The following is an 11,774-nucleotide window of genomic DNA, read 5'->3' as shown; positions in this document are numbered from 1 at the left end:
TTAAAGTAACTAACCTATAACATTATTATGAATGTATATTTTTAAAACAATTACAATTTAAAAATAGAGATACGAGTAATGGTGTATTCGTATAATGCTTAGCATTAACTTATCGTTTAATTCGCAATTTTGGTTTTGTTTCTGAGAACGCTTTCTTCCCGAAGACTAATTGGGAAAAGCGATTTTATATACGTCCTCGTAGCTGGTAGCAAAATGCACTTCAATACCATCGGTAATGTAGGAAGGTAGCTCAGCGAAATCTTTTTTATTTTCCTCAGGTAATATTATGCAAGTAATGCCTGAGCGTTTTGCCTGAAAAATATATACATATAAAATTATTAACTATCACTATGTAGAATAACATGTTAAACTTACAGCAATAGTTTTCTCTTTAATGCCGCCAACGGGCAACACTCGTCCTTTAAGGGACACCTCACCAGTCATGGCTAAATTTTGACGTACTGGACGATCCGTTGCTAAAGATATCAACGCCGTTACAATGGTTACACCAGCACTAGGTCCATCTTTAGGTGTAGAGCCTTCTGGAACGTGTAGATGAATGTGCCTACAAAATATAAAGCTTTTAAATTGCTTTCAGAGTCTACGAATAGATTTTTATAGACGTCTACCCTTTCTCCAAGAAAGTATTTTCAGACTTAACATCACGCAGGTAATTTCGCGCCACTGTCAATGCGATTTGTGCAGATTCCTTCATAACAGTTCCAAGATTTCCAGTGAGATGTATTGAACCACTAACATCATCGTCCTTTGTGAGTTTGCCTGTTTTACGTGGAGCTGTTTCAATGTAGAGCGATGAGCCGCCCATTGCGGTCCACGCCAGACCCATTACCACGCCGGGAGGTGTATCTTTGTACATGCGATCCGATGAGAATATATGTTTCCCAAGGAACGTAGTCAGATTGTCAGCCGTAATTGGGAAATGGTTGCCTTCCTTTTTCACAAAGCGATAGGCTACTTTGCGAACAATCTATAATGATAGTAACGTTAGAAAATAAGTGATATAGGAATCGTTCATTTTCGTACCTTCTCAATATGCTTTTGGAGATTTCTTACACCCGATTCCCGGCAATAGCTTTTAATGAGCGTTGTTAACGCCTCATCATTAATAGTTATATGATCGCCTGTTATGCCACAGTCACGCATCGCCTGTGGTATCAGATACTGGCGTGCAATAGCCATTTTTTCTTCTGCGACATAACCGGACATCTCAATCAACTCCATACGATCACGCAAGGGTTCTGGTATGGTATCGATAACGTTTGCTGTGCAAATGAAGAGCACGTGAGATAAATCCACGGGTACATCTAGGTAATGATCGAGGAAATTTGCGTTTTGTTCGGGATCAAGGAGCTCAAGTAATGCGGAACTGGGATCACCTTGGTAGCCCCTGTAAGGCGGAAACATAACATCAATTAATAGCAAAGACTTTAATATTATAATTTATTTCCGTGCCAACTTACTTGCCAATTTTATCGACTTCATCGATCAGAACCAACGGATTTTCAGTCTTAGTTTTCTTTAAGCACTGTATCAGTTTACCGGGCATTGCGCCTACATAAGTACGCCGATGACCTTTGATTTCTGCCACGTCAGTCATCCCGCCAACACTGAATCGGAAATATTCACGATTTAAGGCGCGTGCAATGGAGCGAGCTATAAAATGCCAACGATTAGTTTTAAAGCCATAAGGAATAATTATAGCAGTTAATACCAATACTTGTTTTTCCCACACCCGGTGGACCATGGAAACAAAGAATTTTTCCCTGAGTGCTGCCTTTCAAGTGGCTTACTGCGATGAATTCCAAAATACGTTTTTTGATATCTTCCATACCGTAATGATCATGATCTAGGATGTCCTGCGCTTGTTCCAGACTTAAATTTTCCGTACTCGTAACGCCCCATGGAAGCGAAGTTAACCAATCCAAATAGTTACGCGTAACACTGTTAACAATTAGCATAGGTTAAATAATTTTTGTAGGCCCTGAGCAGAGTTTTTATGTATTTACTTGAATTCTGAGCTGTGGCTTTCCAAGAAGTTCAGCTTATTCAATTCCTCATCAATGACAGTCATGACATTTTCGGGAACTGTTTTGTCTTTTAACTTTTCGCGGTATTTCTCGCCAATGGCATCCTTGTCATCTTTTTCTATGCCCAATTCTTTTTTGATTACTTTCAGCTGTTCTTGGAGTATATATTTGCGATGCTGTTGCTTTACCTTTTCCTCAACTTCACGACCAATTTTCTGTTGCAATTTGGAAAGTTCCAGCTCTTTTTTTAGCAAAGCCAAGGCAAGCAATAAGCGCTTAGGTATCTGAAACAGCATAGAAATTGAAAGATGTGAAATGTTAAATACTATATGCATATACATACATATACCCCGTGTAATAATTATAAGCGCACCACAAATTGGCAAGTTTTTAAGTTTATTTTTTGTTTGTTATTTTTTTATAAAAATTTGCATAGTTTATTCTTTAACTAGACCGCATAGGTGCCAGTTTCAAACTTTGTGCAATGTTAAAAAAAATCAATAATCTTTCGTAAATATTTCTAGCTTTCTAATTAGGGAGACTTTGAGTGTGAAGTTTTGTAGCCCATTCAAAATTGCGAAAAATTCAACGGTAGGTCCCCGCTAGAAAGTTTGGAAAATGTATTTATTCGGATTTCGTTTAATTAACTGTATTTTTATAAAAAAAAAAAAAGTAACCAAAAAATAAAGAAATTCTTAAAACATTTTAACATGTGGTGCGCCGCGGGTTTATAAATGTAAATTTGTTACTTATGCCTGGGTCACACATGTGGTATAGAAATTATAATATCAAGATTGTAGTTTGCCGTTGCTACTTAGAAACTACAATGATTTGTAGCAACACACATGCGGTAAACATCGTAATATTGATTCCATACTACAATGAGTGTCTCTAGCCATACAAAAGGTTACGATGTTACTCACATCCATTTCCTCCATTATCTTTTGCAGTTCCTCAGGCTCTGCAGCGGACAGCGATGCACCTAAGTCACACAGGTAAACTGGATTATCGACAACACGTTGATTTTGATGCAACATTTGCTGCAAACTCTCTCTGTGGTGAAAATAAGATATAAATTCTTTAAAAATCAATATATGTATTTAATCTGATCTCAAGCTACCTGTACAAAGGATTCATTGTTATAATATCCCTGATGGTTTTTATCACTTCCTGAGTGAGTGCCTTAACCTCCTCGGTCTGTTTGTACTGTTCATGCTTAACATTTTCCACTTCAACCATGAGCACAGGTTGTGGGAGGGTTCCAGTTGTTGGTGGCACTTGCGATGTTCCCGCTGAAGGTGGTACAGCAATGCCAGCTGGTTGTGCTACTTCTTCTATTTTCTCAGGGGGCACCTTAGCACCTTGACTAACATCGCGTTTGGATATACGACTCGAGCGCACTTTGCGCGCCAATTTACGTCGTTCCAATTCGTTTTGTTGTTCTTCAGCTGGGATGTTCAATTTTACATTAAAGAGTGGAAAATGTATTGTCGTCTTCTTCTCTGAGTGGAGAGCATTGTGACGAAATATTTTCTTATACATAATGTCACAAGAGCACCAAAGTATATGATAGGAGTGGGAAAGGTTCGATTGGGTTGTAGGGAATTTGTGTTCGAAGTGATAGGCTTTGTGTTAGCAGCATGTGGTTAAGGGTGTTGGTTAATGGTGGGCGTTAGAATGCAACAATGTAATATACATACATGGTGTTTTTAAATAAAAAATTTAATCAAAAAATAATAATAAATAAATTTAATCAATAGATTGCGCTTGTAAGCTTCATTTTGTTGCACTCTCCTTTCCCACTTACGTTATATACGGAAATTTTCAACTTGAAATTTATAGTTCTTACCTTTCGGTGTAGGCACGAGGTCCTCTAAAAGCTGTCCAGTTATTTTAACGCGTCTATGAGCCACAACGACCATACGCAATTTATCGCCCAAATCTTGAAGTTCCTGTATTTGCGCAAATGTACCAACACTGTACACATCATCCAGTTTTTCAACAATTTCCGCTTCATTTTCATTGTCCTTTTTCATGAATACACCCACATACGGTTGATTTAACTTTACCTTACGTCTTATCAAATCAATTACCATTGGATTCGAAACCTGAAATTATATAACACGTGTTAAAGTAATGTATGCATGTATAACTTAAAATAATTATGTATGTTAAAGAATTCTTAACAGGATTGGCCTACGTAACGCACTTCTAGAATTTTCATAAATCGCGGAAAGACTGGATTACGACGTGTTGCCAGCAGCGGCAAATGCGGCCACACTTCCGGCACTGCCACGGTCGCCGGTAACTGAGGGCCCTTATTTACAATGTACTCCGATGTTTCTACTTCCAAATCCTCCTCTTCATCTTTTTTTCGATTTGTGCAATATTTACGCGAGTTAATAGTCATCGTTTGGAGTACCAACGCGCCGCTGCTGGCGTCGAAGCGTCGCTGTAGCGCTGCATATCGCCAATTGGAACGTGTTAGATAAAGTTTTGCATGCTGCTCTTGCGCCACTAAGCTACCAACGCTGCGAGTAAATGTGCGGTGCCGAAGTAAACGAGATAGCATTTTCCGACCACAATTTCAAATTGTTTAAAACAAATTGCACTCCGAAAATAATAAAATATATCAGATCTGAAAAAGGAATATTTTTACTCAACGGCGCTGGCTTTTATTATCACTTGTCAGAATGAAATGACATTTAAAATCAGCATGACAGAAACCAAGGCGAATTTATATAAGGTGATAGCAGGAGTACAATAACAAAAACCTACATGTATTTTGTTTTTGCTTTGGCGGCATAAACTGGCAAAATCTGTAAGAGTGTGTGTGGAAATTCAAACAAAATTTTTCAATTTGACATAAGAAGCCGTGAGGCGAAACCCATACACAAAATCAGCTGATCTAGTAACACCATGATTCAATAATACAAGGTTCGATAAACTGACAGTTGTCTCTCTCGCACCGCTCCCTTAGCAGTGGCACCGTGTTGCTTCTTTGCACATTTACATGGAAACAGTGTAGCTTTGTGTGATATAGAGGTATGAGCGTTTGTGCAATATGTTTATTTGTATATGCATATGAAGCATATTTAACTGTTGAAAACATAAACTGTTTTTAAATGGGATGTTTACATCAATCTCATAGTAGTCTTATTTTAATTTTGAGTCATTTGGCATTTTTTATACAGCTAAATAGCACATAAATTACGTAATTTACATAGATACATCAATATTACGTTCAAAATTTCGTTTAAAATGATAGATTTCCTGCAAAAACATTAGAATTTGCAAAAGGAATTTCACTACTAATTGCCTACTTTGCGTACTTTTCTACTACCATTTTCGCACCAAGAGATTTCATTCTCCCCTTTTCTCCGTCCTTCGTAAATGCAACCTTTTGTAAGGGAGTGTCAAACCGCAGCTGTCAATAATTATCTAACCTTGTATTATTGAATCATGTAGTAACACCACGTTATATAAATTCGCCTTGACAGAAACGACCAGAAAAAAGTTCCATTGGAAATCATATGGGCAACAGTGTTTAGTAGGCAGACAAGGCGCATCAATTACAGGTGATAGCGCATGATTCAACAACTACAGCTTGTAGCAATCGTACAAAAACAACATTTACCGTTGGCATGAACTCCTTGTGTCATTAACATCTTTATCTATTCAAGAATGATAGAATACAAGAGAGGAATAGCGGTCCGAGATCGGCGCAACCTTTGTATTCTCTCAATCGTGTTTATCTATTCATATTTGTATGTTTATGTATCAGAGAACGTTTAAAACAGAGAAGCAGCAACACGCTACTCGTTGGTATTTTGTAATAGATCAGAAATCCTCTAGAAGTTCACCACCTTAAATTTTTAACATCGATAGCTCTAGAAGTTCACCATTTTTGAACAGCGTGAGCGCAGAGCGGCACAAAATAACAGAATTTGAATAAATTAGCAATTGTGAAATGTTATTTTTGTGCATGTTTATATATACACGTGCACGTTTATAAAAAAAAAAACGATTTTTGCGACCCAAATGCCGACGGCAAATCACCAATGAGTTTGCATATTTGCATAGCTTTCACCTATTTATTAGATAAAAAATCTACGTTTTGGAGTTAAAGCATTCCCTGGCATATATTTTCGAAAATTACTTTTCATTAATTTAACCAAGAATTTTAATCTTTTTTTTTATTAAATCAATGCCGCGAAAAAGAAAATCCAAACCAAAGTACTTAACATTGATACAATTTAACAAAATTGTATCTCCGCTCAGCTCTGTTAACTTGCCGCTCAGATCTGTTATAGCTGAAATACAATGCCGGCGAACGGCGAACTCACCACAGCGAAATTCGCGCTGTCAAAATTAGAACACCCGCAAGCATATGAAATTGAACACAGCCAAAGCGAAATGCGAAGTTCGCTTGGCGGCGTTTCATGGCGATAGATTTATTTCTATCGCTCTGCTGGGCGATGACAGCTGTGCGTGCCAAAGGTGGCCGTATTTGTTTTGTGCTTTCAAAGTTTAAAAAGAAAACAACCTAAACACGATTTTTTTTTTGTTGTTTGAAAAATATAGTTGTGGATTCGTTAAATCTGGCTTGAAACAAATTATTTATAATAATCTTTCTTTGTTTTACATTTATATTTGTTATCATTTCCTCATTTCTAAATATGGTTTAGTTTTTTCTAAATATGGTCACCCAAATTATAAAGGCGACCAAATGGGATCAGCTGTTTTCGCTACCGCTCTAATTCTGTTTAAGTAGGCGAAATAGTTGGGCGAACGGTGAACGACAGCATCGCCCAATTCGGCGAAGTTTGCCGTTCGCCGGTATTGTATTTCAAGCATTAATTTGCCGCTCTCAATTTTCGATTCGAGTGGTGAGCTTCTAGAGCGATTTTGGAGTGTTTGACAATTCACACGGCTATTCGTAATTGCTGCTTAAACGTTCTCTGTCAAGTTGGATGAACACTGCGAACAGCGAGAGAAAGAGAATGAGCGATAAACTTCAGAATGTTCTAGAGTTGCCATAAGTGCCAGCGCAGGTATATAAGGGCGCCGCCACCGCGAGGTGAGTGAGTTACAAGTCAGCAAGCTACAAGTAAAGTGAACGGAGAAGTGAGTTGCGAATAAGTAAGCTATAAGTTTAATTGTGTTAACAAGTAGTAAAGCGTTGTTATTGCTTTAACAAGTATTGTAAAGTGTTTTTACTGTATTAGCAAGTATTGTAAATTGTTTGTTGTACAATAAAGTTAATTGTACTACAATTTGGTCATCGATTGCATTTATTTAACAATCCAGCGATACGAACCGAGAGAGTTGGGAAATCCGGACGAGGTTTCAAGGATAATCGTAACAATTGGTGTCAGAAGTGGGATTGTTAAATAAATCCCGAAGGATAAACTACTGAAAATGGCGAAAATTCAGGACTTAAAGATTGAGGAACTGAAACAGGAGTTGGAAAAGCGTAATTTGGCCACCTCCGGAAGAAAAGTGGAATTATTATCCCGTTTGCGGGAGGCTATGGAAGCTGAAGGCATCGACGTGGACAAATACGACTTCCAGGGTAAATCCGACGATGCATCCGCAAAGGACGAACAGAAGGATGAAGCTGCTTGTTCGTCGAAGGATGTGCAGCAGACATCCGGGAAGGTTGAAGAACAGCAAAAGTCTCCAAGTTCATCAACAGCTATTGACATGAACACGTTATTGGCTGCCATGTCACAGATGTCATCACAGCTGTCATCACAGATTTCATCCCAGCTGCAAGTGCAGGAAACACGCATGTCCTCGCAGCTGGAAGCACAGAAAACGTACATGTCATCGCAGCTAGATGAAAAGATTACTCAGCTACAAGAAAATTTATTTAAAAATAACGCGGAACTCAGAGAGAGACAGGATAAAATCGAGGAACGACAAGATAAAATCGAAGAGCTAATTCAGGAGAAAGTCGAGGCTAAGGTAGAAGAGTTGGAAGGTCGCCTCCGAGATATGCAGTTGAATCGCCCACCTTCTTCGACCAGCGCGCCCAAGGTAAAGACTCCATCCTTTGACGGCACGATTCCTTTCCAAGTCTTTAAGCTCCAGTTTGAGAAGACAGCTACAGCAAATCACTGGAGCATGGAGGATAAATCCGCTGCACTGTTCGTTGCATTAAAAGGACCTGCAGCGGAAATCTTGCAGACTATTCCTGATTGTGGAAGGAACAGTTACGATGCGTTAATGGGTGCAGTGGAAAGACGTTATGGTAGCGAGCACAGGAGACAGATTTACCAGATGGAGCTGGAAAATCGCTGCCAGAAATCCAACGAGACTCTACAGGAATTCGCCTCCGAGGTTGAAAGGTTGGTTCATTTGGCAATTGGAGATGCATCTGGTGAGCACCTCGAAAGAGTAAAAATCCAGAGGTTCATCAACGGAATGCGGGACGTGTATACCAAGCGCGAGACGTATGCAAATCCAAAGCCAACATTTGCTGAAACGGTCTCGTATGCTCAGACAAGTGAAACGGCAGCGCTCCTAAGTAGACCAGCCTACAAAGCCCATTGAGTAGAAGTGGAAACACCTGACGTGATGAACGAGATCCTGAAAACACTCAAGTCGATGGCAGGGAAGAATACTCCAGGTGCAACCGAGAGGAAGGATGGTGCTAGAAAATGTTTTAGTTGCGGAAAACCAGGCCACTTCGCACGCGAATGTAAGACGGGTTCCAACAGGTCAAACAGTTCAGCAGTACGCAAACGCAGGACTGAAGGAGACGAATCCAACTACAATCAGTCGTTAAACTAAAACGTGCCAGCAGGAAGGGCCGCGTGCTGGCTCCAGAAGTTGAAGGGCCCATAATCTCCGTCTCACAAATTGGCCGGAATGCGAGCAACCTCACTATTGGTGGATGTGTGAATGGGCAGGAGTGAGTGCTGACAGTGGATACTGGAGCGCCATATTCCATTATTCGACCTGATGTGACTACTTTTTATGTGAAGCCACTACCTGGAGCAAAGCTGCAGACTGCAACTGGTGAGCGAACCCAAGTGTTAGGAGAAGTACTGGATGAAGTCATCATCGGCGTGGATTTCCTACTTGGGCAAGGCATGAAGATTGACCTCCAGGGAATGATCCTAACCTATGGCGACAGGAAAGTGCCACTTAGGGTTGGTTACGACAACCAGTGCTTCAGCAGACGGTTGGTCTTAGAGGAAGTGCCGAAGATTCCACCAGAAAAGGAAGTGGTTAGTTGGGAAGAGGTTGACAGTGATGGAGACGAAATGGTTTCGTCAGGAGAAGGAAGTGGTTCACCGATACAAGAAAAGCGTGACGGTTCCGCCAGCTCAGTGAACAAGAGGTCGCAACAAGGAAGTGGTCATGGCGAGCCAGGCAGTGTTTCCGGCAGGAGGAAAGCCACTGAACCACGTTGCAATGGTGATACGCCGGTGGCCGGAAATGGAAGCGGCTGTGGTAGCAGTAGGCGCGCTTTGAAGTGTCCTGAAAAAGGTGGTCGGCAAAAGCGAGCAGTTAAGCCGGAAGCCAAGGTTGAGATTATACATGTCCGGTCAATGAAGCTAGCGGCTGCGGACGAGCGAGATACGAAACGACGGCGGGAGTTTCAGCGTAAGGATCCGGATGTAACAAGATGTACTGAAGGCAGTGCAGCACGAAGGCGGGAGTCAGGGTGTCAGGGACAGATGATGCGGCATAGATCCGAAAAGGGTGCCCACGTGAGGAGACATGGTCCGGTCACCACCAGTGGCCGGCAGAAGCACGACCATGTGAGATGGTGCACTCCCGGAGATAAGCCGGAAGCAATGTCCAGTAACGCACTGTGGTTGTACATGTCGCAGTAGAAGAAAAGCTTTACCTCCAAGCAAAGACTTGCCTGGAAAGATCCGTTGAAGATTGACAAACGGCTGAAGGACGCAGTGCATCAAATCCAGACAATGGGGAGACCGAGGACGAAGATGAAAGTGGTCCACTTGGAAAGACTTGCAGCGGTTGAAGCGGCAAGTGTGTCTGATCGGGACGATCAATTTGGTCATCGATTGCATTTACTTAACAATCCAGCGATACGAACCGAGAGATTTGGGAAATCCGGACGAGGTTTCAAGGATAAGCGTAACAATACGAAGTTAGCTTGACCGGCGAAACGGCGGTATAGCTATGTTTAGTGCTCCTTCAGTCATGCACAGTGATAGTCAATATAAAAGTTCCAAATATTATTTCTATTCAACGCGGGTTCTACAGTCAATCAATAAAGTTTAGGTACAGCGTATTCTTTGTAATTCGGGAACTGTTTGTTAATTAGTTTATGTTTCGCACATTTTTTATAAAAATATGGGTAATTCTACAACAAAAACTCTAAAAATTAGAGGTCTAAATCTTTCTTTAGAAATAAATTGAGGGTAATTCTCTAGGGTGGGGTAACAACCCCTAAAAAAGGTGCGGAAAAGTCGGGAGGGGTACCAAACAACGCGTTTCGGCCCCCCTAATAACAATCCGGAGGGGGGAAATATAATTATTAACCATTTAAAAGTTATGAACAAAAAACTTTTGTTAAATTTCGTTGTTTTCTATGAGCAATTACCACGACAAAAATGCACTAAATCACCAGTTTCCACTTTTAAAACACTACTAAAACGTTTCCGGTTAATATTTTATGCAAACCAAATCAGTTATTCACTTTTATTTTATATATTTCGTTAATAAAACAGAGTAAACAAACTTTGCGCCTGCTGAAATTAAGGCCCGTTTACATAGAACTTTGGCGTTGCGTTGGCGTTGGCGTCGCTTCAACAGCTGACTATGAATACATGAATTCAAATGCAGCCGTCCACATAGCCAAAATTCGACAACGCTCACGCCAACACAAAGCAAAAAGATGGCCAACTCTCAACTTTTCGCGTGCGTCGCTCGTCAGCTGTTGCGAATAAATAAAATTATGTGAAATATTTTTCCTTTTTAATCAAGTGCGGGCAAGAAATATCGTTTTTAATGCAATTATTGATATGAAATATTAATTTATCTGTCGTTAATATGTTAATTTAGTGGCCCAAGGATTCGCCGCCAAGCGTTCATTGTAGCAAGCATACTTTTAACGTGCGTTCTGTCAAACCAACGCCAACGCCAACGCAACGCCAAAGTTGTATGTAAACGGGCCTTTATTATAACCTCAAGTCGCTGGTATTGCCACTTTATTTCACATGTCATTTGCGCTATTATACTCAGTTTACACTATACACTTCTTCTTCTTCTTTTTACTTTCATCTAAATAAGATATTGTAACCAAAATATAATAACAAATTTTGCTATACCATCGCGCGATTTTTTATTAAAAATTTTCATTATTTATCGAAGTATTGATTTTTATGGAAAAAGCGCCACAGGCGAAAAATTTTTAATAAAAAATCGCGCGATTTTTTATTTAAAATTTTCATTATTTATCGAAGTATTGATTTTTATGGAAAAAGCGACGCAGGCGAAATTTTTTAATAAAAAATCGCGCGATTTTTTATTAAAAATTGTCATTATTTATATATATATTAAACGAAAGAAGATATCGAAAAGCATTGAACAGTGCACAAATCTCATAAGGAAAAGTGAATTATTACGAAATACTAATACAGTGGCAGCACTATAGCTATTTTGGAATCTCGCGTTTCAGCTCGCAAAGATTGTGAACTTCTTTTTAATAACAAAATAATCTATCTTAGGTTGATAAAACTA

At 39.8% G+C, this 11,774-nt stretch overlaps 2 protein-coding genes across 3 annotated transcripts in view; both read right to left on the bottom strand.

Moving 5' to 3' along the window:
• Positions 1-11,774, bottom strand: part of LOC118738799 (proclotting enzyme-like) — a gene marked incomplete in the record, with an annotated part of 90,879 nt that overhangs the window by 45,839 nt on the left and 33,266 nt on the right.
• Positions 18-4,753, bottom strand: LOC118738798 (lon protease homolog, mitochondrial-like). Of its 2 annotated transcripts, none has more exons than XM_036469784.1 (11): positions 4,258-4,753; positions 3,898-4,156; positions 3,169-3,550; positions 2,972-3,101; positions 2,028-2,332; positions 1,733-1,962; positions 1,482-1,674; positions 1,045-1,408; positions 630-988; positions 376-565; positions 18-312 (listed from the first exon to the last, which is right to left on the bottom strand). In XM_036469784.1, the coding sequence occupies exons 1-11, from the start codon at positions 4,618-4,620 to the stop codon at positions 166-168; spliced, it is 2,922 nt and encodes a 973-aa protein (XP_036325677.1). In that variant the 5' UTR covers positions 4,621-4,753; the 3' UTR covers positions 18-165. The 2 variants fall into 2 exon arrangements, with proteins under 2 accessions (XP_036325677.1, XP_036325678.1); XM_036469785.1 differs by having other exon boundaries at positions 3,169-3,496.

This window comes from Rhagoletis pomonella, unplaced genomic scaffold (assembly GCF_013731165.1).
Source record: "Rhagoletis pomonella isolate Grant_MI unplaced genomic scaffold, Rhpom_1.0 Rhpom_scaffold_00005, whole genome shotgun sequence".
In the NCBI taxonomy this organism is placed as follows: Eukaryota; Metazoa; Arthropoda; class Insecta; order Diptera; family Tephritidae; genus Rhagoletis; species Rhagoletis pomonella.
This window is presented reverse-complemented; position numbering and strand designations above follow the sequence as displayed.

What these genes read in the sequence shown, in the direction of transcription:
- LOC118738798 (XM_036469784.1), bottom strand. Translation starts at nt 4,620, where the DNA reads ATGCTATCTCGTTTACTTCGGCACCGCACATTTACTCGCAGCGTTGGT. An exon ending in ACAATGAATCCTTTGTACAG is followed by an intron (nt 3,102 to 3,168) that starts GTAGCTTGAGAT and finishes TTTTCACCACAG; the next exon opens with AGAGAGTTTGCAGCAAATGT. An exon ending in GAAGTCGATAAAATTGGCAA is followed by an intron (nt 1,409 to 1,481) that starts GTAAGTTGGCAC and finishes TCCGCCTTACAG; the next exon opens with GGGCTACCAAGGTGATCCCA.